At 33.6% G+C, this 26,462-nt stretch overlaps 1 protein-coding gene across 1 annotated transcript in view; it reads left to right on the top strand.

Moving 5' to 3' along the window:
* The window catches only part of LOC134274265 (disco-interacting protein 2 homolog C-like), a 28,408-nt gene extending 4,192 nt beyond the window's left edge, over positions 1–24,216 (top strand). Inside the window, exons 2-42 of the mRNA XM_062756521.1 lie at positions 465–539; positions 4,153–4,236; positions 5,032–5,157; positions 5,460–5,693; positions 6,118–6,261; positions 6,379–6,437; positions 6,777–6,834; positions 7,075–7,148; positions 7,559–7,682; positions 8,623–8,714; positions 9,122–9,232; positions 9,438–9,561; positions 9,729–9,832; positions 10,048–10,150; positions 10,317–10,381; positions 10,516–10,609; positions 10,829–10,948; positions 11,603–11,717; positions 11,828–11,967; positions 13,376–13,419; positions 13,556–13,636; positions 13,968–14,095; positions 14,314–14,398; positions 14,529–14,627; positions 14,975–15,107; positions 15,451–15,477; positions 17,138–17,262; positions 17,840–17,920; positions 18,537–18,560; positions 19,636–19,759; positions 19,904–20,085; positions 20,594–20,755; positions 21,031–21,161; positions 21,306–21,397; positions 21,531–21,607; positions 21,719–21,889; positions 22,242–22,361; positions 22,641–22,715; positions 22,819–22,993; positions 23,131–23,254; positions 23,375–24,216. Of these exons, the coding sequence (XP_062612505.1) occupies positions 465–539; positions 4,153–4,236; positions 5,032–5,157; positions 5,460–5,693; positions 6,118–6,261; positions 6,379–6,437; positions 6,777–6,834; positions 7,075–7,148; positions 7,559–7,682; positions 8,623–8,714; positions 9,122–9,232; positions 9,438–9,561; positions 9,729–9,832; positions 10,048–10,150; positions 10,317–10,381; positions 10,516–10,609; positions 10,829–10,948; positions 11,603–11,717; positions 11,828–11,967; positions 13,376–13,419; positions 13,556–13,636; positions 13,968–14,095; positions 14,314–14,398; positions 14,529–14,627; positions 14,975–15,107; positions 15,451–15,477; positions 17,138–17,262; positions 17,840–17,920; positions 18,537–18,560; positions 19,636–19,759; positions 19,904–20,085; positions 20,594–20,755; positions 21,031–21,161; positions 21,306–21,397; positions 21,531–21,607; positions 21,719–21,889; positions 22,242–22,361; positions 22,641–22,715; positions 22,819–22,993; positions 23,131–23,254; positions 23,375–23,627 (4,559 nt within the window). The 3' untranslated portion in view covers positions 23,628–24,216. The remainder of the gene's footprint in view (positions 1–464; positions 540–4,152; positions 4,237–5,031; positions 5,158–5,459; positions 5,694–6,117; positions 6,262–6,378; positions 6,438–6,776; positions 6,835–7,074; positions 7,149–7,558; positions 7,683–8,622; positions 8,715–9,121; positions 9,233–9,437; positions 9,562–9,728; positions 9,833–10,047; positions 10,151–10,316; positions 10,382–10,515; positions 10,610–10,828; positions 10,949–11,602; positions 11,718–11,827; positions 11,968–13,375; positions 13,420–13,555; positions 13,637–13,967; positions 14,096–14,313; positions 14,399–14,528; positions 14,628–14,974; positions 15,108–15,450; positions 15,478–17,137; positions 17,263–17,839; positions 17,921–18,536; positions 18,561–19,635; positions 19,760–19,903; positions 20,086–20,593; positions 20,756–21,030; positions 21,162–21,305; positions 21,398–21,530; positions 21,608–21,718; positions 21,890–22,241; positions 22,362–22,640; positions 22,716–22,818; positions 22,994–23,130; positions 23,255–23,374) is intronic.
* The last annotated feature ends 2,246 nt before the right edge of the window (positions 24,217–26,462 follow it).

The raw sequence follows: 26,462 nt of genomic DNA on the forward strand, positions 1-26,462 counted from the left end.
CCAGACTCTCTGCTTAAAGTTTCAGTTTATTTTATTCTGGAAGGCTGAGGGTGAAACATGAAAGGTATAATTATGAAAAGGAAAAAAATATCTGTAAAGGCTCTGCATTTATTTGTAAGTGGTATTGCAAAAAGTGTAGGTGTTTTTTCTAGGATTGCACTTTTTTGCAGATCATTAATTTTTAATGGTGACTTTGTAAAGTATATATATATCTGTACACCTGGCAGCTATATTCAGATAAAGGTGTGAAAATTTGCCTTTTTCTCGATACAGAACATTGTGAGAGATTTGTGGGATTGATCATCAGTGATGTGACATACATGTAGAAAGGTAGAAGACACTATAGAGACTGCATGACTTAACAGAGGGATTGGGTCAGGCAATCACTGACACACTATAATTCACTAACGAAGAAATTCATTAGCTTTGTTAACTAAGACAAAGATTTGTTTTGTATCTTTCAGGTGACATCACTCAGAAAGGCTATGAGAAGAAGAGGAGTCGTCTATTGGCAAACTATGTCGCTCACTCACCTGCAGGTAAACATCGCTAATTACGTACCTATTAATTAGGAATGAATGTCTTTTACAGGCTTATAGTAAATGTCATGTTATTATATATTTCTGTTATTTTTAGGTAACATAATAGATTTTTTTTTCTCCAAATCGCCCATGTCTGAACTTCAGGGGGATATTAGGAAAAGAAATTAGTAGGGAAAAGTACAGAGAAGTTCATAAAGATAATTTTAGACAATATCCTTTAGTTTTCACCAATTCCTCCCATATCCCTACTTCACGCCTCCTCTAGGTCTTTCCCCTCTTGATTCACCTCAAATCTCCTCCTCTACCTAGGGATACATTCTACCCCTTTTGCCCTTTTCCTACACATCCTAGCCCTTACCCCTATTTTAATTTCTTCCCAATGCCTACTCATTCGTTCTACTTTGTTTTCTTACACATGCCTATATCACCTCAATTGTCATGTGTCTCTTCCCCTTTATCCCTATATTTAATCCAGCTGTTTTACTCTAATATCCCACCCATCATCTCATCTCATATTCCTATATCCCTCCCAAGGCTCCCATGTCATAATCATTCCACCTAGCTCCTTCTCCCCTCCACCTAACCTAACTAGCCACTCCTACCATCCTTTCTTCCCTGATCATATGTGACATCTTCAATCTTATTTTCTCTCCATCATTATTCCACACATCCTACCAATCTATGAATCTACCCCTTACTTGATAATCTCCCTAACCCCTCCCTCATCTCTCCACTTATTTTTGTTTTTCTTGCTGATTTCTGCTGAGTGCATCATTAGATCTGTATTGAGATTTGAGAAATTCTGTCTGGTCAGAAGATAAGTATAAATGGGAGTTGACTGTTTGTTTTTGTGTATTGTAATGTAAACATTCCTAAACCTCACCAAGCAAAAGTTTGATAAGCTGCAGCCTGGATCTCGTCAGAACCCCCCTAATGGACTTACAGGCATGAGTCCCCATCTTACATGGTCAGGCTAATGAGTCAGAATTAATAATTAAGCACTGATTAAAGATTACGGCATGATTTTTCCATTATTTCAATACACAATATCTTGGTAAGATTTGCTGCATGGTTTACAGTGGTGTAACAAGGAGGTGGACAGAACCACATATGTGTTTAAGCCATGTAATTGAAACAAGGCCTGGAGATTATTTTGTGGCCCTCCACTATTTACTTTGTTTAAAGATGCAAGATATGATCATGATGATAAGAGCTTCCTGCATCTTTGTTTTTTTTTTCCTCTCTTGTTGTAATGAAAAGAAAGGAAACTGCTAATTTCAGACATGGTGTTTTCTAAAAGTGTCTCTGAAAAGATAAGGTTCTTTTATACACGTTATCTTGGAGGTTAAACAATTAGGATTTGAAATTAAATGGGATTCTATTGCGGGGAAGTGTTTGCGGTATTACGTAAATCAAGTTTTAATTTTTTTGTAATAAAAACTAACTTCTGAGGAATTGTTTGATTTTATCCGAGCAATGAACTCCCTCTGATGGTATACTGTTGGTGGCGGGGAGATTTATTTAGCATGTGTCGGTGTTTGCTGATGGCTATATGTAACATTTTCTCTCCGTGCTGTATATATTTTTTTAGCAAAGAAAATCCCAAGGTACTGCCATATTAATGAAGTTGTTAGACTATATATTAGTGATTCTGTGATTTTTGGTGGGAGTTATGCATTTACATGAATTACATTAACATAATTTGAAAATTTACTCTGAAGGATGTGAGTACTTCTTTATAAGTGATTTCAGTAATTGATATGGATGATACAGATCTCTGATGATGGCTGAACCTCCATTAATTTTGTGTCTTAGTTTGTTTACGTCAACATGTATTTTGGGGGGCTGAAGCTTCTACCGCAAGGTCAGTGACACGTCTAATCAATATTTCGTTTATATCAGGATGCTCTGTAATTTGGTCATTCACTTTATTATGAGGATTTAAGAAGCAAATCAGCCTCTTTGAAAGCATCCAGTAAGAAATATACAAGAAGTGGTGGTAGTCCACTTGATAATTTTTTTCTCCCATTAAATGTTTTAATGGTTTAGAACCTGTTACCCCTGCAATCTAACACACACTTCGCTTTCCCCTGTGGGATGCATGAACTTGCAGTACTGTTTTATCCTATGTAGTACAAAGGCTGTTGATGCATGGCACAAATTCTGCTTCCTTTTTGTATCCGTGCTTTGACTTCTAATCTTTTCCAGGAAAAACCAGATTTACTCTTGTAAATGTTTTTTTAAGGGTAGGAAGCTGGTATATACACATGTATGATACAGATTATGTGTTGCATGACTTTCTTTTTTCATGGTTTTAGTATCAGGATCAATATAAGATTATTTTACTTATATCAACACTTTTAGATTTAAATGCTTTATTACTGTAGATGGAACCTTTTGTGTTAGATATAGTCCACTCTACAAGCTTTCTACTACATATTTCATGCATATAAAGGTTCACACACCCCATATATTGTCCAGAAGGAACAGAATTTATTGGATTATGATCACCTGCCCATAATATGCACCTGTACGATCTCTCTGTAGTCTGTAGTTCACCTGTTGATATTATGACAGATTATGGGGTAGTCTGTAGTCACTCTGCCATGAACCAGGGACTTGTCAGGTGAATCAGATGACATACTAGGATGTACTGTCCAAACTGACCAAGTTTTGTGACTGCAGTGTATTAAGACATTTTTTTCTGGCCCTAGCTCTGTTAAAATTAGTAAAACCATTGTTTATTCTTTAGATCTTTGTGAAGACAGTTATGAATACATGCATATGGTCTGCAAGTTGTTGCATATCTTATGATGGTACTTGATTATATTTTTTCTTGCGGGTAAGGGAGGGGGGAGGTATATATATGCATATGATCTACCAATTGTTGCATATTGTATTTAGATACAAATATATACTGCTTTTATTTAGGAGTGAAAAGTTTCAATTTTTCCTTCTTGGCATCTATGGAATGTAGTATATGCTAGCTATTAATAAATAGTTTTGGCCTGTTGTCCCATTAGTAAAAAACACAACTCCAGACCTGTGATGATTACTTAACAGAGTGTCTGGGAGATAGATAAAGTTGTGTGTGCAGATATTTTGCCAGACTGAGAGATACCATGCACTATAACTGGGCTTACTGAATCATCTTATTGCATAATATTTTCATTCAGATTTTTGTTTAGAAAAAAATACCTCATAATGCAACTTCAAATTTATATTGTGCACAACTGAAAATTGATCCACCAGGGACCGTGGACAGATCTTTGGATTATTTGTATGGTAATAAACCAAATATGAAGAAGGAGAGCCACATAACGTGCATAAAGAAAAACATCACCTCAGCCAGTGAATGGTTGCAGTGTGTTTTCACACTTTATTATCGATTATCATCATAAATAAACATCAACCTCTTAAACTCTCTATAAAAACTTCAGCGGATTTGATTAAAGGTTATCCACATGGTATCTATTACGCCTCTCTCCGAGACGAGACCTGTGAAAGGCTCTATTTAGTGCAGCAGACTTTCTTGAGATTTTTGATGAAGGAACCTGGATTAGCGATTGTTGATTTTATCATGTTGCTCTCATTATGTAATTATTTTCAGAGCCAAGTGCACCTAGCCCCCAGACTGCCGCGCAGAGAAAGGCTCACCGTAGGCTCACAAGGGAAGACAACCGCTACCATTCAGGTACGCCAGTTTACCTTGAGTTTGAAAATTTTTCATGAAATTATTCATCATGATCATAATTAAAAATGAAAAGTCTCAGTGCCTTAAAAATACTGATAATTATTGTGAAATTTTTATTTATCATTTATTTTATGTAATTAGCAATTAGACTAATCAATGTATGTCTTTAAAGCCAATAGGAAAATAATGAGAGCAAATTTTTTTTATTATTCAAATTTACATGAATTTCGTGTCCCAAAGCCTCTGAGAGAGACTTCATTATTGTTTTACATAAATTTTACATGCCAAAAATGTATGACTGTTGACCTATTACTGGCAAATTTTTTGACCTAGTTTAGACAACACTTGTTATTCTGGTATAATTAGATACAAAAATTGCTCACTACTACATTTCCTTTGAAGTAAATGTGGAAAGAACCATTCTGAAGCCTGAACAACTGGCCTAATACTTGGGAATCACATTTATTAATATAAGAAAGTCATGCCATAAATCTCTCGTTAAGGACCTAAAATTCATGAAAAAAATTACATAACTGAATTATCAATGCGAATTTTTACCTTGTTTGATATTTTTTATTTCCCCCAAACACCATGTGTGTTTACGTTTTGTATTTTTTGGCACTTGCTCTGAAGTCTGTGGTTTTGAGACCACAGACGGAAGCCTCACCTTGCATTCCATTTTAAATTGATAATCATAACATCAAAATTAGCATAGGCAACACATTTTAACCTACAAACATAACACACATGTAAGAGTTACACGGTATAGGGAAACCATGTTTTTGAATGTTACAGAAATCAGAACGGAGGCAGTGATGCAGGCACTGGCTCTACACAACAAGAAACCTGTGGTTCCACTGCCATCCAAACGGACATCTGTCCAGTATCCGGGTCAACAGCAGAGAGCCAGAGAAAGACACGGTATTGTACTCTTTATATCCTTGTTGAGAGAAAAAGGATTGGCTAATGAATCCTGTTTAATTTTTTTTTAAAGAATTTATTGAGAAAAAAGATGGGTTTTCTTGGCTTAATGATTCTTGTTTAAACTTTCTTTTGAAGAATTTGTTGAGAGAAAAAGGGATAGGTTATCTTAGCTTAATGAATCTTCTTTAATCTTTCAAGAATATTGTGTAGGAGTTGATCAAAAATCTTTTATAAAAAATAATTGATCTTGGTGAGACTTGTAGTAGGAATACTCAGTGATGAAAATTTTTGCCTTACAGATTCATCATCAGATGACGACGACAGTATTTTTGGTGATGACCAACACAGAGATTTTCAGCGAGGGGGTCGATATCGTGACAGTGGGGCTAGCTCCTCCTCGTACTCTGATGCCAGTGCCTCTCCCCATCACGGGGGTCGGGGAGGGGACAGTCGACCCCACAGTGCAGCCTATGCCATCCCTGGGAATACCTCCAGACATGCATTGGCTGACGTGTTACAGAATGCCAGGCATTGTAAGTTTTACTCATTTGTCAACAAATAGCTTTTATTGTGGTTTAATGTGTGATAAATTTTCATTCTTACCTACAACTTATTAGTGTTCACTCAACAGAAAAAACTCTGAGTTCCAAAATTTTAAAAGTAAAGTATGTGTTCTGAAGAATCACATTTTAGTGGGATCAAATTTTTGTGGTTTGATAAAAACTGGTTTGTGAGAATTTGATTTTTGGTTGAAAAATTGCAAGCAGCAGAAGTAAACATGATATTGCTGTTTGAAATTTTTACATTTCATGGAAGATGTGAATTTGTGGGTCTCCTTGTACCATGAAAACAACCAAAGTTACCCCCCCCCCCAAAAAAAAATTTTTGACTTCACAGTGTTTAAGTATTATATAAAGTGTTTTACATTAAAAATACTCTGCTCTGTGTTTTTCCTAGCTCAGCCAATCTCCCAGCCACCTGATGTAACCAACAATGCTAAGAGCACCAGACAAGCTGATAGGGTTGGCCATTACGCTCCATCACACATATCATCTGTCAGACTGAACAATTCAGGAAACCTCTCAGGCCTTCAGGATGATGGTAACTACACAACCATAGAAAAAATTCAAATTGTTTCAAAAGAGAGGACTCTTAAAGTGAATATTAAATGTGATGAATAAGGCAGAATTTTGATTCATTTTTTTTTGGAAATTTCAGAAATTCGACATCAGGGGAAGGTCTCAGCTAAGATACAGCAGTTATTGAATACATTAAAGGTAACAACCCACAAAAGTATTAATACATGTAGGAATAATGTGTGTGATTTTGTTAATGTAAATCACTTTTTATTCGCGAGAACTTTATTTTCACGTAATTACGCGAGACAGTGTGCTCACAAAAATTTAATTATGCGTTTAATAGTATTCTTTAGCAATAACCACAATTCGTGAAAATTTTACTGCTACATTAAAGGTAACGTCCATCCACTAAAATAAGGTGTTGGGCATAATGTGTGTGATTTTGTAATTGACTTAAATAAGAATTAATGCTGCTTTCTACCCTTGAAAAATATTTCATTTATAATGCTATAATGGTATTTCTCAATGTTTTTTTAGAGACCCAAAAGAAAACCATTACCAGAGTTCTTTGTTGAAGAAGATGATGCTCTTGAAAGTAAGGAGAATGGATTTCATTCATACCATTATCTTAATTGATTCTTTGCTACATTTATTTACTGCTTTCATTTTGTTTGAATTTAATCACCACACACATTTTTAAATGCATTTTCACTTGCAATAATGGGGCTTGAATAAAATGGAAATAAAAAAAGATGGGGAAAAAAATTTCTCTGTATATAGTAGTTAAAACTAATAAAAAAGCTGAAAGCTAATGCAGGAACTGTTTTATTTGTAGCACCAGCACCTGATCCCAATGCACCAAAACCAGAAGGCAGTGTCATGTCCCCATTTCCTGGAGAACAACTTGTGGTAAGAGTTTTTGAGCAGTTGAATATTTTTTTGTTCTATGGAATGAATATGAGGAAATTTGAACTTGATTATTGAGATGTGCAGTTAAACGTAATAATATATAGAGTGTACTTTATTATGGTACAGTTTTTCAGAGCTCATTGATATAGCTAAAAATCTATGTTCAATTCTATTAGTCCTATGAAGTCCATATTAAATTGAATTTTTTTTTCAATTAATGCTTTTAAAGCTCTCCTTCATGTAAAGACAAATCTATGCATACATATATACTTGTAGTAAAATAATAAAACATAGTATTTCATAATTAATTTCTATATATTTGTCAATATAATCTATGTTCTACCTGTATTTTTATGTATACAATAAAACGTCAGTTTTATTTTGATGTTTGTTTCATCATCCCTTTATAGATACCAACAGGTTTGCCTCGTAATTTAGAGTCAGCATTACAAAGATATGGATCATCTAGTTACAAAGCTAATGCTGTGACTGTCCTAGACCAGAACGGAAAACCATCCCTCACACTTACATATGGTAGGTCATTTAGAGTCAGCATTACTGTATGGTATGTGGCATAAATAGCAAGCATGGTTAAGGTCAAGATCTAGTAAATGAAAGGTGCCTACAGATTTATCAACTTGAGAAATAAATTCCTTTGTTGATGCTTTACAACTTTAGCTTGGTCACATAACCTTGCATAATTTGTAGGTAAACTGCAAAACTGTATTTTAAACTGTCATTTTCAATGAAAAATTAAGAAAACCAGTTATGAATATGGGAGTTTTTTTCGTATTCGGCAAAGGAAATGTATCCAGATTGCCTACAGTCTCTCAGAAAACGGTAATTACAATGTAGTACGTTTATGGCCTCTTCTGTAAATCAGTATCAAATTTAATATAGGTATCCGGTTTACTTTTCAGATGATTTCAAATTGAATGACATGAAAAATTTTCACATAATTTCTAAAATAAATAAGTTGAAATTGATTATTCATAATGGATCTAGCACCAAAAAATTAGTCTCAAGTTATTTAAAGTTCAACTGTGAAACAAAAAAAAACTTTGATAAGGATTCAATATAGTGAAGTTTAAAACTTAAGAAAAAGTAGATGAGTCTTAAAAATTACTTCAACTTATCCATGGAATTTGAGATATCGGTGTTGAGGTACTCAAATTCAACTGTAGTAATAGTATGTAACTTACTGAAACCTACATTTATGCTTACCACTGACACAATCATTGTTAACTGCTTATGATTTGTAACTTAGACAGCATCTGTCCCATAAAAATGAGTTTAAAAAATCATTAACTAAACTATCATTCTGAAATTGTTTAGATACACATTTACAGGCACCTTTACTTATCAACAATAAATCTTTTCCACAATAAAAAGCCAAATATGACAAAGGCTTTATTGATTTTAGTTATGTATTATTTGCTGGTACAATGATGTGTTTTAATTAATTTTTTTGCAGGAAAACTGCTGGCCAGAACCCAGAAAATAGCTTACAACATGTTACAGAAAACAGGTCATAAAGGGGAAGGTGGAATTAAACCCAATGACAGGGTAGGTGTTACATTGGTATTAGACATTAGATGCTACTAAATGGTTTGCTTGAGTCACCCATTTATATTTATTTAACCTTCTTGATGTGAATTCCATATTTAGGCAAATAAAATGTGATGTTAAGACCTTGTCTGTCCCCTTTTGATAAAAAGATGCTATTGTTGTGCAGTAATATACGCAACCGCAAATGTGAACATGGTGATGTTGCATGAACTCTTAGATCTTGTGTATTTTGTCTGTTCTGGAATGACTGATTTGATTTATTCAAAATATATGCTTAATTTATATAGCCTGGTAATTTTATTTTTTCCATTTCAAAATTCACTGACCAATTAAGTCTATGATTGGTATTAATGGTATGTGTTTTACAAGTTACTTAGTATACAGTGTTTCATTACTTTTTTCAGGTGGCTCTCGTTTATCCAAACAATGACCCTATATCTTTTATCAGTGGATTTTATGGCTGTTTACAAGCAGGTGTAGTGCCTGTACCTGTAGAAGTCCCATCGTCCAGAAGGGTAAGTCTTTCTATCAGAAGGTCTATCTGTGAAACTTTGTATTTCCAGCCAAAATGTTAATTCTTAAAAGGAAAATTATTTTTACATTTATTCAAGAAATTACCAAAGCTATTCTTAGAGAAATCTGAAAGATTATTAAAGAGACACATTTGCATGTACTTATCTTGGTTTACTTAAAAATAAGTGAAACTTTTCCCCTTTAAAGGATGCAGGAGGGCAGGGTATAGGGTTTTTATTGGGCAGTCTCAATGTAAAATGGGCCCTCACCTCAGAGGCGTGTCACAAAAGTCTGGCCAAGACGGCCAGTGGAGAAGTCGTACAGTTTAAAGGTGAGTTGTTTTCATTACAAAAGATATGTCCAGTCACTAATTGTTAAAATTTTTATTGAGGAGTAGAAAGCTCTAACTTAAAAAAAAAAATTATCAAGTATAGTTTGAATGATAAAAAATGCATTTACTCTGTGTATTTGTTTCGATGGATGAGTTTTGGATTTAAGGTTGGCCCAAGCTGAGCTGGTTGGTCACTGATAGTTTAAACAAGTCTTCAAAAGACTGGCAACCCCCTCCTAAACAGTCAGAGGATATTCCTGCCTATGTAGAGGTAGGATTCAGAGTAATTTACCAATGAGGGATACAAAGTACATTAAAATTCATTTGGAATCATTTTGTGCATGTGATTAAACCATAAATTTGTCGGATTGTCTTGTGGTTAACCGATTAGCAATTTTGTAAATGATTGCCATCCATAGTGCAAATGAATCTTTTTTTCAGATTATCAATTTCTTATATGTAAAGGCAATATATTGAATATTTCAGTACACACAAAGTAAGGAGGGAAGTACAGTGGGTGTGACAGTGACTAGAAATGCCATGTTGTGTCACGCTAGGACCCTCACACTAGCCTCTAATTACACAGAGGGTGAGTCAGGAAATCCTGTGATTTTCCTTGTGTTATGGCACTTTAAGGGCCAAAAATAAATGTATGACTTGTAGCCATCTGAAATGGAAAAAAATGAAAGGACACTATACCTGTAATTATGAAGTTATGAAAGGAAAAAATTTCAAAAAAGGTATTCTCTTTCCAGGTGAAGTTATGGTCTGTGTTTTAGATTTTAAAAGAGATGTGGGTCTCTGGCATGGTATATTATGTGTAAGTATAAGAAAATATAATTAAGCTTAGAGGGACAAAAAACTTGTCATCATCTTAAGTTGTCTTTAATTTGGTACCTTTATGTTCATTGAAAAGTTTATTTATTTACATGTATTTATTTTTGCTGATTTCAGAGTGTGTTTAATGGCATGCATGTGATATTTATTCCTTATTCCTTGATGAAAGTTGATCCAGCCTCATGGATGAAAATGATCACCAAATACAAAGGTATCATACTAAAACATGTATGATTAATATGATTGCAGTTCGTTTCAGTTCCTGAACTGTTTCGTAAAGGAGTACTACTATTTTTACAAGACTAGCAGCAAAAAAAGTTTTTAAAAAAAAAACTTATGCATATATTACATGCACATGTATAAAAAAAGAATATTAATCTTTTAATTGCAAAAAATCAAGCTCATTTTCAAAACTGTTTTATTTTGACAGCTTCAATAGCTATAGTGAAGTCCCGGGATATGCACTGGGGACTTCTAGCTCAGAAGGATCACAAGGACATTAGTTTTGCCACACTGAGGCTTTTGTTAGTAGCGGATGGAGCTAATCCATGTAAGTCTGACAAAGGCAATGTTGTGATGTAATGGAGATATATGTCAACCTTTAAAGATAGTTTCAGCACAGTGTACATGTATTATAGAGATTATTATTGATGGATTCAGTTAAATAATTCTTGCGTATATTAGTATTTCTATGGATTATATAAAGCAATCACCACAATTCGTGAAAATTTTGTCGCGCTTATAAAAAGGCAATGACTACAGTAAGGTGTGAAAAAATAGTAAGTTATAAATCACCTGATTTTTAAAAAATTTTTTTTTGATGGGAAAGGAACTCTGTGATAGGGGAGATAATTTTAAGTTGATACTTCACTGATTTCCTCTTTAGCAATGATTAGTCCCAAACTTTGCAATTCCATCTTATTTTTGCGAATATTTTGCAAAGCCTGTCGCAAATGGACGGTTTCAAGAGTTTATTGCACCATTAAAATAAAGGCGAGTAATTTGATTTCGTGTGTTTTGAAATTTGATAATTAATTCCATGCTTATATTTAGGAATCTACAGTATTGAATCTGCTTTAATTTTATTTACATTGTATATAAAAAGACAATATCTTAGATAAAAAGACATTTTAAGATGGTCATTTATGCTATAAGAAAACATGGTTGTTCAAATTTTGACAAAACATTCTGTTTATTTTTAAAGGGTCTTTAACTTCCTGTGATGCATTCCTGAACTTATTCCAAAGTAAAGGATTGAAACCAGAGGCCATTTGTCCTTGTGCCAGCTCCTCAGAGGCATTAACTGTCTCAATTAGAAGGTAAAAGACTTAAAGTCTCTAAAAAGTTTACCCTTACTTTAGAGGCAAAAAAAGCATTTTTCTCAGTTAATGTGTATAAATGAGCCTTACAGAGTTTGAATTTTTTTCAGGCCGGGGCGGTCAAGTGCTAGTGCGACTGGTCGAGGCATCTTATCCATGCAGGGTCTGAGTCACGGTGTGGTGAGAGTGGACACAGAAAATAGTCTGACCTCCCTCACCCTACAGGACTGTGGACAAGTCATGCCTGGAGGTAGGAAATCAGTTATTCTGTTAATCAGAAACAAAGCATAAAACTGCAGATTGTAAAATGATTTGAGAAGCAATATCTTATTAACTTAAAAATGCCCCCTAGGTCTTTTTCAATTGAGGTGATTAAAATTTTCAACAATTTGAAGAAAGTTAAAATGTCTATTATCAAATTTCTAGTGGAAAATGAATAATTTAGCATATACTTAAGGTAATTCTACTATACGAGGTGAAACATGTATATTTGCTTATATCTTATATATTTGTAAGGAATTTAAAAGAATTTCTCCTCATTACTCAAATTAGAAATGGTAAACTGTGTTTGAAAACTAGCAGGGACTATAAATATGGCATATGAAAATATCTTCTTTTCTGCCTCTCAAAATTATAATAGAACAATGAATTCAGTTATAATTTTTACACAATCGAAGACTTGGAGAAATTTTCAAATATAAGTTAAATTAATAATGAGGGACTAAACTTTCAAAATATATCAAATTATTCTGATTTTTCAAACAAACTAGAACTGCTTTTGTTTCAAAGTGCAGATTTCAAAAAATATACTCTCTCAAAACTTTTTGTTTTTTTCTACACTTTTATTATATTGAAAATAAGAAAAAGTTAAATATAGGAAGCATATGAAAATAACTAAAATATCCTAAAAAATTAAGAAAACCTGAGAAAATTCGGATTAGGCAATATCCAGTTAATATCAAGCTATAGACCCGATATAGTATTATGTTTTTATGCAAAAAGAGCAATCTTTAAAGTTTTGAAATAGAAGTAGGTATCACATGATTAGCAACAATATTTTTTTATTCTTAATGTTAAGGAAAAAGAAATGTGACCTTCTAATATGTCAAATTCAATTTCACTGATACTATCACTTACTGATAGATTCTTGAAAATTTCATTAATTTTTGAATATTAGAAATGTGAGAGGAATCCTACCTTAAAGTAAAGTAAGACATTATTTTAGTGGTACTTTGTATTTATTTTTCAAAAGATTTTTTGAAGTTAAAATATGACTTTAAATATTATAAAAAGAATACCAAAATAACCGCCCCCTTATCGCAATTTTCTAAGTGCCTGGGGCGGTTAATAGGGATTATACGGTATCTTAGATCATACAGTTGAATATCTTTAATTTGAACAGGGATATCTCTAATACAATAGATTTGTCAAATTCAGTTGGAAGTCCCAGCTACTCATTCTTTTGTTTGTTTTGGGGGCTCCCTTCAGTTCTAGATAATAAACTTTGACCATATTTACTGTATATTTCTAAAATTATTTCTCAGGAAGCCTTTGGCACATGTCAGGAAATATAAAATTTTCTTTGTTTTTTAGTCACAATCAAGAGCTGTTATTTAAATCTGTGATTGCTTTCTGTTTCTTGGTTTTGTTTCCCAAAGTCATCACTCAAATAGAGTATGTGTGTTGTTTACCCCTTTCAATTGTGAGTTGCATAAAATGAGATAAGGATGGGTATCCCCAAAAATTTAGTATCGCAATGCAACATGATTTTTTCCCAGTAAAATGAAATACTGTAATTTTCAAAAATATTTATGGATTATGATGTTGATTTGTTTTAGGTTCAACCACAACACCCAGATGGAACAGTGATTACTGACAAGAAATATGTCAGGACAGGTCTCCTAGGGTTCCTGGGTCCAGTAAGCCTTTACAAAAACCATGATAAGTGATTGTTCAATTTCACATTGTGGCATTCTTTTGATATATAAAAACTGTAAAATCTAATACTGTCTAATTTTTATGGAACTGCCATGGGTATCAATTGTGCCCATTATTAGCAGAACTCTTAATTTTATTCATGTGTAGAAGAATTTATTCAAAAACTTAGTGTGTGCAATCATGTATTTTATTTTATCAACCTATTCATCAAAATCATGCATGACTGGCATTCTTATTCTCAGAGGAAGCTAAATCTTAAAACCTTTAGTCACATTTTAAGTCAAGCCTGTTCTGTTTTTGTGTGTTTGACAGGGCGGGCTGGTGTTTGTATGTGGAAGTAAGGAAGGCCTGATGACTGTGTCTGGACGTCGCCACAATACAGATGACATCATCGCTACAGTCTTAGCCGTGGAACCCATGAAATTTATTTATAGAGGAAGGTAAAATATTTGAAGAATATAATTTGTCGGTTTACACTCGGACATGAATATATGTTTAACCTTGTTTTGTTTTTGTACTATTTCACTAAACAAGTATTTTTGATAAGTATTCTTTAATAATTAAAGATGTTTTTTTGTGAAGAAAAAGGAAAGCTTTTTCTTCTAATAAATATAAATATTTTCACATATTCTGAACAGAATGCTATTCTTTATTTCAGAATTGCAGTCTTTTCAATTTCTGTTTTGAAAGATGAAAGGATTATAATAATTGCTGAACAGCGGCCAGACTGCACAGAGGAAGAGGTAAAATTCAAATTGTATTAAAATCAGATCATAAAGGAACTTATTATGAAATTTAACACCATTTCTGCAGTGGAAAGAGTGTTTTGGGGGCAGGGATAATTTATTTTAATATTTCATTCTTGTGCTTTAGAGTTTCCAGTGGATGAGCCGTGTGTTACAAGCTGTTGACAGTATCCATCAAGTGGGTGTCTACTGCCTCGCTCTAGTCCCTCCCAATTACCTACCCAAGGTCAGTACCGAGATGTGATGTTCTAGTTTTATTTTTTGCTAATGCAGTTTAACACATGCTTGTATTTAGACTTTGGCAATGAAATGTTATTCTGACTGAAAAATGCCATATGTTTTGACTCAAACTTAGATTATTTTTAAAACGAAATTTTAAGCAGTAATATGCACACTTGTATTTAGACTTCTGAAATCAAATGTTATTCCAACTTAAAATGTTGCATGTTGGAATTTCAACAGTCATTTAACAAAAGGTAATTGTGGCTCATTGGTGTTGTTTTCAGGGCCTCTGGGTAGAGTAACACATTTACCCCATCAGTTTGATTAATTGTACCTACTTTGTGTTTCTAGACACCTCTAGGTGGTATACATTTACCAGAAACCAAGAAGAAGTTCCTGGAAGGCTCTCTTCACCCTGCCAATGTCCTGATGTGTCCCCACACCTGTGTCACGAACCTCCCCAAGCCACGGGAACACAGACCAGGTCAGTCTTAATTAAGTCAAGGTCGACTGTCTGAGTCATTTGTTAAGTAAGAGGGATTTTTTCCTTTCCAATGTTAGTTTGTATTAGGTTTAGAGATGGACCTTCCTAACAGTCTTTAATATTAGTTTAATTTTCTTTTATAAAACTATTGATTTAATCTAACAAAATACATTGATGTGAATAAATTTACTTACAGATAATATTCTAAAACATTTTTCCTTTTGAAAACTTTTTAACATTCATTCTTTTGGTTTCAAAATCTCCCTACATGTGGGGTTTTACGATTTAACTTGGTTGTTGACCTATGGGGTTTAAAGATCTAACTTGGTTGTTGGTGTTTTAGACTATTTACATCCTACAGCTGCTCAGTGTAAGTATCACGCCACAGACGATCTCCGGCATTTATGTAACAGCTATGGCTTCAAAAGACTCGGACATCAAACTTATACATTTATTTGTATAGAGATTGGACACATTATCTTCCAGCATGACTTACTACCTTTCTGTGAAATGCTTTTTTAAAAAATCAGCTATAAAATACATTTCCTCATTTTTTTTATTAAAGAGCTCAATTACTTTCAGTGTATTTAATTTTACGTACTGTTGTTTCTTTTTTATCATCAAATTTTCTGACAGTCTATGTTTGAAACTTATTCTCTTTTTATATATTTTTTCAGTTGAAACTTAACATCTTTATTTTTCTATCTTTCTTTATTTTGAATTTATACTGAGTGACAATGTTTTTGGATTATCTTTTTCAAGGAGTAGAGAATTTAGTGAAAACAGGGATTAGATGGCAAATGAAGGTTAAGACAGATTATTATGTCAAGTTCTCTGCTTTTCTTTCCATTATTTTAAAGCATGCAGTGGAGATACATATATGTATGGGAAGCACACAGATCAAGTTATATCAAAATGTTCACCCAAATCCTACCTGGGCAAAACGTGATAATGATTCCTGAAAAATTATACAGTGCAGGCATGCAATAATAGTCCTATTTTGATCTTTCAAAGCTTTTGAGGTATCTTTGTTAATTCATGCTTAAAACCTTAAGAGGCTTTTAATCCAAAAATAACCAAGCAGTGAAGGTTTCTAATGCCAATGTAGGTTTTATGAGGGTTTCAGCTACTGATTCACAACAGACTGGAAAACAGGTGCACATATCTGACCATCAATCACTTTCAAAGGACTTGATTTTTATAGACAAGATTTGATATTTACTCACAAGAGTAGTTACTTACATGACTCATTTGTACAATAAGAAATACATGTTCCACCATTCAACTTTCTGTTTTCTGTCCTGATAAAGGTTTAAAAATGATACCTTCTTTCTGCATTATACAGTAAGTTGTTGGTACTGAGGGAAAATGCATATTCAAGACATTTTTACTGAGTGAAACACTAGGATAATCTATACAGAATCAATATACTTAGATTGATTTGTATTGAAAGAAGATGTATATAAAACATGTATTAAGCAATTGAAATGTCAAGCTCACCAAATTTCAACCAAAGGAGATACTTTTGGTGAGGAAACTGGGTACAGTATCATAAAATCTAAAGAGTTTTGTGTTACAAGACATGGTGGGTTTCCCTTCATTCTGCTACTAATACAGTGAAACATGCATATAGGCACATTAATATCTAATTCATGCTGTATAGTTTTATACGGTATTTTAATTTTTACGGACATAATGAATAACTCTTGTAACAAATCAGAATTTCCTATCCCCTGGTACTTTGCTGTAAGTATGTTTCACTGTACTCTACAGGAATGAAATATTTTGTCCATAACTTACTGATTCAGAAAATGATGATAGGGTTGTCCCTAAGAATTCAAATAGCAGGGGACAATAAAAATGTAGACAGGGATCTTGGATTTCTCCCCTAAGAGGGAGGTGAAAGGGAATACTAGAGCAACCAGCGTTTACGTCATTATAGACAGGGAAATTCCCCAGCCCACAGGTCTAAGGAACGACTCTGTGGATAATATTTTTGCCTTTCATAAATGGGAAAATTTACATTTCAGATGTCACACCTTCTGCGGTCCACGTCGGGAACATTGTACAAGGAGCCCGCATGGCCCAGGCCCAGGGCCGAGAACTGGGCAGTACTGACGAGGAGTCAGACACTGCCCGTAAAGTAGGTCCTCAAGTATGTCTCACTTCTATTTATAAGCATGATGTAGTAGAATTCTGTGTGATAGTTAACAGTAGCTGCTACTCCTAACAGGTATAGTTATTTTATTTTCGGATAATTTACTCTTTAGTATTATTATTTAGTTTTGTATGCATGTATAGTTTACTTAATTCCTCTTTTTATTATATTAATTTTAATAAGCTTTATAATCTTTTTATGATACCATAGTTTATTACTATTTCTTATGCTTTTTCCCTTTCATTTTAATTTTTTGATCATTTGAAATACATGTATAAATTATTCAGATATGTTTATTTACGAGTCAAAGTAGTGTATATATGTATACATCTTTGATGTAACATTAACTAACAAAACATAGACAATTTTCACTCAATGCTAACATTCCTAAGAAAGTAGTAGATAACAAATTATATGTACACATGTATTTAGTTTGTATTTAGCCCTAGCTAGTATATGTAGTTTTAAATAGCTGTAAAAAAAAAAATAAAAATCTGTTTCTGTATAGTGTGATTTACTTGAAATTTAAAAAATATGCCACTTCTTTAACAAGCTATTTCTTTTGTGTTTTCAGCACATGTTTTTAACAGAAATCCTTCGCTGGAGGTCTCAGACAACACCAGATCATATTGTGTTCACATTGCTCAACTCCAAGGTGAGTCTAATGACCCCATAAATACTCCAAGGAGATTGTGTGCAATATGGGAATGAAAATTAAAAAAAATATGACTGAATGGCTGAATATTTTAATGCTGGTGTTTTTTGTAATATTTTAATGCTCAGTGTGTTGTTTGTATTTTACGCATCTAAAATTACCTTTTACCCCCAAAAACGTCACCTATATCACGCAGAAAAAAATATGAAAACAAGTTTTAAAATCCAATTCAATATTGATGTTTTCATAGAAAAAGATATTTTATATGCTTAAATAGAACATATTTTGTAGAGATGGCGTTTTGCGTGAAGGGAGATGATACCCTTTTAATACATTTAATCTCAATTTTGCAATAGATTGAAGGAAACAGTGTATTATATGAAAAATATTCTGATGCTCTCTCATTCAGGATTTGATTTTATATTTTTGATACAAATATAAATAGAAGTTCAAATGAGTCAAAAACTAATATGCATTCATAGTTTGCAAAGGTTACTTACTGTATTTATCTTAATATTATTACGATGATGAGCATGGCTAGTGAGAAAAATCAAGAGCATATAGAGGTTATTCAATATAATACAAAAGCAATTAAATCTGCTTGATTGAATTTTAGATACAAGGAAAATGGCCGTATCAGGTTTGTATCATTGTTGACTGGGAGTGCTGGCCTTGTATTACAAAACATATGCTATCCATAATCCTTGAAACTATGTCAGGTCTTTTATCAGTTTTTGTATTGCTACATCTATGATTATTATATATACTAGCATCCATATAGTAGATATAACATGCATTACATGGATATTGAGGCTGCTGTACCGTACCATTATATTGATATGCAAAAATATATTGATACTTTGTAAAGGTTGCATGGCTGTTTCTGGCTGTCTTAAAATGCCCTTAAGTCTTGGTTGACAATTTGCAGCATGTAATAAAGTGGTAAACTATTGAAGATAAAGGTTCATAGTTAAAAGGGCAAGGGTTTGCTGTATCAGTTTGCAGTCCACTGTATTGGTCAGCTCTTTCAGTTTGTTTTTGTTTTGAACATATTCTGTTGACAATATGTCAAAGGGATTGGACACAAGTTCCTCTAGATTGTATGGTTTTTCCATGTCTATATAAAGTTTGTGAAATTCTGGTATCTCTTGGTGCCTTCTTTCACAGAAAGAAATTGTTGATAGATAGTTTGACTTGCTGAAAGTTTATATGTAAGAATTCTGAAATAAATCAGACAAGTATTTTTAAATTTTTAGATTTAGATAATAATGCATTGGTAGTTATAGTCATAAAAATAAACTTATCTTTGTGATCATTTGATTAAGTATGATTGATAAAAGTGGTGGTCTGTGTGAATTTTGAATTACTTCTGGGTTGGATTTCTTGATTTTACTAAAAAGTAACAATTTTTTTCAACTGAATACATCTGGTGTTAAAGAGTCTACATCCATGCATAATTTTAAATTGTAAGGTACATATAATGCTTTCCTATATCATGCACTTCAAAAGCATGTGCTCAAAAAAAGTGAATGAGATTTGAATGAATGGCATGTTCTTTTGCTGCACTAAATGTATCACTGTATTCAGTATTCCTATATAAGGAACCTAAATCAACTGTTGAGTGTTTGAACAAACAGTTAGATTTATGTCTGTTTTGCTTTGTAACATGTGTCTGGAGATTTGCCAGGAGATCCTGAACCAGTGACATTTTTCAGGTTCAGCCCCAGGTACAGATGTCCTGTTCACAGCTCCACAAGCGTGCAGAAAGGATTGGCTGTATGCTGATGGAGAAAGGCAAACTGAACACGGGGGACCATGTGGCTCTGATTTATCATCCAGGTAAATAAGGACATGGGCTATGATTTTTTTCTCTGTATTGTTTGGGATCACATACCATCTCTGTGAATTATATTTTGGCTTATATTTTCAGATTAATTCAGATTTATACATTCCATATTTCACTTTATTTCTGTTTACTTACAGGTGTAGATTTGATAGCAGCTTTTTACGGGTGTTTGTATGTGGGTTGTGTCCCTGTCACCATTCGTCCCCCTCACCCACAGAACATAGCCACCACTCTCCCCACAGTCAAAATGATTGTAGAAGTCAGCAAATCCTCTGCCATTCTTACCAACAGTATTGTACATAAATTACTCAAATCCAAGGTAGGTTCAGGATCTTCAGAGAAAGAAAATTTTATAGGTGTCCTTCATTGGCATCAGATATCCATTGCTTTTAAAGTTCAGCTACTATATCTAAGGTGTTACAACTGATCAAACATGAATTTTATTAGTTATCCAGGTCCAATCAAGGGTGTACGGGGGGGATTCCATACACCCTGAGGCCGCAGGCCGAAGGGTGTATGGAATAAAACCCGGGGTAAATCCCCGTACACCCTTGATTGGACCTGGATAACGAATTTATTTCCTTTGTACCCATCAAAATGCTTTGTAAACATCAGAATGTGTCTCAAACTATCGATTAGATAACTACGTACTACAATGCATCGTGACGTCATGTTATTTGGTTTTTATCATAGAGAATGCATGCATTGTGACGTCACGTTTTATTTACACCCGGCTCAAGTCGGGTGCACGGATATTTACACCCGACTTTGTAACCAATCAAAGCTCGTGTTACAAGCTAGATAGGAAATAAGATAATTTATTTCAGGAGGCAACACAGATATTAGAGTCCAAGTCCTGGCCCACTATCTTGGACACAGATGACCTTCCCAAAAAGAAGTTAGCAGCCATTTATCGAGCCCCCACCCCAGAGATGATCTGTTACCTAGACTTCAGTGTATCAACCACTGGAATGTTAGCAGGGGTCAAGGTCAGTGAAACAGGAAGTTGTGAAAAGCAATTCATTTTTAGTGAAATGCAAAAAATAAATCTTAAAAAAATAATTTTAAATGAAAATTTTAATAATGTTTGTGTGGTGTATTTGAGGTGGCAAAAATAAATTGTTTATGTGTTATATAAGGTTTTCAGTTAAGTACATGTACAAGTGTTGCAAGCAACACAACTTAAAATACTATCATCATACCCATATGTCTGTAACACACAGTAATAAGTAGTTTGTTATATATAAATGCTGAATCATTTCAGATGTCTCATGCCTCGGCCACTGCTCTCTGTCGGTCCATTAAGTTACAGTGTGAGTTATACCCTTCAAGGGAAGTAACTCTGTGTCTGGACCCATATTGTGGACTAGGCTTTGTCCTTTGGTGTCTCTCAAGGTAAAACGTTACTCTTATATTTGTATTTTAAGATTTTGGTTTTTTTCCCCATATAGGTGAATCTTAGGGAGACTACTGATTTTAAAAACCAGTCAAGAGATCTTTAAGTAAACTGTATTGACCTCTTGATGATTTCACTTTCAGTATATACTCTGGTCATCATTCCATACTGATCGCTCCATCAGAGGTGGAAACCAATCCAGCTGTTTGGCTTACTGCTGTCAGCAATTATAAAGGTAAGTTGTCATGTCTACTAATCAGAATCTTCTTAGAGATACACTCTGTTAAACAAGAGGTTATCTAAACAAGATGTTATCTTGTGGAAAAAAAAAACTTCAGTGAAAATTAGATTTTTTTTCTGTATTATAGTGCGGGACACTTTCTGTTCATATGGAGTGATGGAATTGTGTACAAGAGGGTTAGGCACATCAACTACTACATTAAAGGTAAATTAATGCAAAAGAAGTACAATGAGTTACAAAATAGCAGTAGTGCATTCAGTCCAACTATTGTTAAAAAAGCTACAAATTCATGTTCCATATTTTTTTGGTTTCCAGCAAAGGGGGATTAATCTGTCCTGTGTGCGGACATGCTGTGTGATAGCAGAGGAGCGACCCAGGATCCTACTAACGACGTCTTTCACAAAGTTATTTGCTAACCTCGGACTTACCCCTCGGTCCGTCAGCACAAGTTTTGGCTGCAGAGTCAACCTAGGAATGGCATTACAGGTATTGTATAAATAAAGAGATAAAAACTTGTCCATATATTCTTGTATTGCTGTGAAACAGACCGTATAAAGTAAGTTAAAATGTTGAATATGTTGTTGAACCTACCTGTACATGTAGTTGTCTCAAACTCAATATGCTGAAAAAAATTGTTTAGATATCCCCGGATTCAGGATATTCAGGTTAAAATACATAAAGAAAAAGTGGTTTGAACTACCATCTTACTTGAGCACATGTATAGTATTCAAGATATTGATACTCCAGAAAGATGTCCCCCAGTTCAGCTGTGTAACTTTGTCAAAAATAACGTTTGAAGTTACATAGGATCTTTAAGGTAGATACAATTTATTTGTAGGGAGCCTCCTGCCCTGACCCCACCACTGTGTATGTTGACAAGCGAGCAATGAGGAACGACCGAGTTACTCTAGTGGAGAAGGGAAGTCCTCACAGTCTTTGCATAATGGAATCTGGCAAGGTAAAAAAAATCACTACACTCTAATTACTGTATACAGAGTAATTTTTGCCCCATGTTATTTTTACAAACAATTTTGCCCTGTTTTATTACCCAATTTTAAATTCACCCATAAGCAGGGCAAAACAAAATTAAAAAAATGGGGGGGGGGGTTAAAAAATTCCCTGTAAACAGTATATAATCTACCAAAGGTTTTGAGAACGAATCATTAAAATTATTTCTTAACATATCAAAGTTTGCCTTGAAGGTAGTGTGATGAAATGTTTTATATGTTTATTACAGTTGTTGCCAGGTGTCAAAGTTGTGATAGCTAATCCAGAAACAAAGGGACAGTGTGCTGATTCCCACCTAGGGGAGGTAAGCTTACACATTTACCTGATCAAGTCTTTATCCCCATGTAAGTTAAGGCTTTGTACTGGACTCATCAATCATCATGATTGTATATCTCTGGTCTTGACAGATTTGGGTAAACAGTCCCCACAATGCATCAGGGTATTTCATGATATACGGTGATGACTCGCTGCACGCAGAGCATTTCGACTCTCATTTAGCGACAGGTGACACCACAACGCAGTATGCCAGAACGGGATTCCTCGGCTTTGTGCGGCGAACAGAGCTCACACAAAGTGATGGAGGTAAAAAAAAATAATTATTAAAAAATGGGTTTGTCCATATCTGTGCAATTTTCAAAAACTGCTATTTTAATTTTTTTTCAAGAATTTTTACTTTATAGCCTGAAGAACTTTTTTGACCAATCATTTGTTGTTTTCAGAGAGGCATGATGCAATATTTGTTGTGGGTGCACTTGATGAAACCATCATGTTGAGAGGAATGAGGTACCATCCGATTGACATAGAAATGAGTGTCATTAGGAGTCATCGCAAAATCTGTGAATGGTAAGTGTTGCTACATTGTCATATTGGTTTCCGGTTATGGAGCAATAGGAAAATTTATTTTCACATTGAGATGGAATAAGGAGAGCATCTGACATATAAAAAATGTTTTGTAAATTGCAGTGCTGTTTTTACCTGGACAAATTTATTGGTTGTGGTGGTGGAGTTGGAAGGAAATGAAAATGAGGCTTTGGACTTGGTTCCCCTGGTAACCAATGTAACACTAGAGGAACACTACCTGATCGTAGGGGTGGTAGTAGTGGTGGATCCAGGAGTTATTCCAATCAACTCGCGGGGAGAGAAACAGAGAATGCACCTGAGGGATGGTTTCCTTGCCGATCAGCTAGACCCAATATATGTGGCTTACAATATGTAAATTACTGTATTATGCAAGAACTTGGTGCAGCTCTCTTATTGTTAAGCATAGAGGATTGCATACTTAAATGAGTGGTGTAATGGAAATATGCCAATACAGAAAAAAAAATCAGTGTGTGTGTGTATTGTATGCATATAAACCATGTTCTACCCCCCTTCCTAAAGAAATTCCATTTTTTCCTAGTAGTCAATCAATTGTTTGTAGTTCAAACCCGTGAAAGTGTGTGTTATTTTTTATGTACAAGTTGTATAATTTATGTTATTATAAGTGCTGCTTTCTTTACCTGCTAAGTTTAGTGTTTTACCATTTAGAAATATTTATCCATGAAATGGAATACATTCTAAGGAATGTAAATAAATGAAATGAATAGATGTGAACAAAAGAAAAAAAAAGCATCATCTGGTCAAGCACATAATTGTGATAGATTGTTAACTGTAGGTCATAGATCTGAAGGCTTGTGCTCATTGTATTGTTAGAGAGCATAATATAAATGTAGTAACATAAACTCTACTATAGGTGGCATTATTTGGTTCAGTATCAAAATCTTTATAAAGATATTTATACCTTGTGACTTTATACAAGTATTTTAATCAAACTATTTTGATTTCATTATGTGATTACCAATGCATTCAAAATTAGGCCAGTTAAGCTTGTTCCATTTTGCTCTTTAGTAGTCTCTGCTTATTTAATATAAAAGAAATACATTGGTACATGTATTACTAATGTGTGTTTACATCATTTAGGTATTGGTCATACTTTTAAATTTGTATTAGTTTATTTTCCAAATCAATTTTCTCATTGTTTTTTTTTTCTTTCTTTCATAACTTCTGATGCTTAAATTTTACAGATTAGAGAATACCAGTATGTTCCCTTCAAAAAAAAAATATTTTGTCAAAATCTATTAAAACTTATAAAATATAGTAATAGAGTTCAAGCTGTAGAAAAATGATGCAGAAAATAAGTGTTAGTGAATGATTGAGATTATTTGTCTATTAAATCAACATGACAGAGGTGCAATATATGATTTAAGAAATTTTTGGAGCCCAGAGCAGAGTTTTATATACTCCAACAGGAATTCTTGTATCAAGAGGGTATATTTAGGGTGAAAGATATTACCATGAATTGCAAAATCCTAGTATAAATCTCAGCAATGGGCACGTAAATGTAGATGTACATATAGCTGTATTGAAAGGCTAGTGTTGAGTGATTTATAAGTACATGTGCACTGTGTTTATAGTGTTGACATTAAGTACATGTGTACTTTACTGTGGATCTGTGTCTTAGATGTGTTTGTCTAGCTTGAATGTGATAGAGAAGGAAGACGTTCCTGTATGTTTTATATACTTTACATAGGTTACTAAGGAAAGTCATACATTATTACAAAATATATTTATTTATTTGAATTGTGCAGTGTATCAAGTAATGGATTATATATGTGATGTATCTAAGAAGTGCTGTTTTTTTTTTATTATATCATATACTTAAAAAGAGAGTGGTAGAAATAATTACAAGAATATTCTTTTTTTTTTAATTTCAAATTTCTTTTCAGGCTTTCAATATTTATATAAGATCATTTTTTTTTTAATATCGTAGGAAAATATTTAGTGATGTTTCTATTCCAGAATTAAAATCTGTAGATGGAATCAAATTTGCAGGTGTTTAATCAGAAACAGCATGTACTTCAGTTAACTGTAAAGCAACCATTATTTGTCCTACTTTTATTAATGATTTGAAATCAATCCATGTCTTGTTAATTTTTTGTGGTAAAGGAAATGCTCTATGTTCACTTACGTAATTACATAACTACAGAAAATTTTCATGGGAAGAAATATTTGCAAGTTAATTAAAGAAAAAAAGTAAGCTGGTTTACAGTACTTAAAACTAATTTCTCTTTTTAAAAAAATCCCATTTTCATGAAACACAGAAATAGCAAACAAAAGAATAAGCAAAATACACATGTATTATCATATTCTGCTGCTATTTCATTTGTCTGGACTTGCTGATGAAATGTTGCTATATGCAGATATTAGTTTTACTCGTTTTTGCTATAATTGGGTTCCATTGTAACTACATCATAGCTTCATATTATAAATCATTAAGGTGTCAGAGGAAATAATTACTTTCTAATGCTACTTAATTTTTCATAATTACAATGTACTAATATAGCCAATGTAAAATTAAGTTGTGAGTCTTCATTTATTTTTTTCTTTTTAATCTGAAGCTCACAGAAACTATAAAGTTATTAAGCTTATGCTTCAGAATGTGAACTGCAGTGTATTTCAGCCTGAAATTTCTGTAATGAATATGCTTATGTTTACTTTTCATCAAACAATGGAAACAAAACATGCTTATGTTAACGAAGTTGCACTCTCTCCTGTTTATAAATTGAACTACCCTAGATCAGACACTTGAGATGTCTGCTTATTTGTACAACTCTTGATAAAACATTTGTTTTCTCTTTTTATATGGCTCTGTATGAAGTAAAATGTCTTTAACAAGTAAATTTTACAAACTCTGTTGTTGTTGTTTACTTTCTATAAACTCTTCTAAACTTTTGCTATTCTTTACATTTTGATACATGTAGTGTCATACATAAAAGAACCTGCTAACCAAGAAATTCTATAATGGGAAGAGGTGCAGTTCTGTCCATCCATGGGTAATTCATAAAAGAAATTTAATCATATTTAGCATTTACCCTGTTAAGAGTAGTGTTTAGCTGTGAATGCATCATTCCTGTTAGGGCCTTAGCTCTATGGGTGCCATATAGTGATCAGGCTATCCATCCGTCTGTCTAGCTGTCCATCTGGATTATATCTTCTCTCCCCTTGGTCCAAT

The sequence above is a fragment of the Saccostrea cucullata genome, unplaced genomic scaffold (assembly GCF_032062105.1).
Source record: "Saccostrea cucullata isolate Sc308-1 unplaced genomic scaffold, CSIRO_AGI_Scuc_v1 ctg129, whole genome shotgun sequence".
In the NCBI taxonomy this organism is placed as follows: Eukaryota; Metazoa; Mollusca; class Bivalvia; order Ostreida; family Ostreidae; genus Saccostrea; species Saccostrea cuccullata.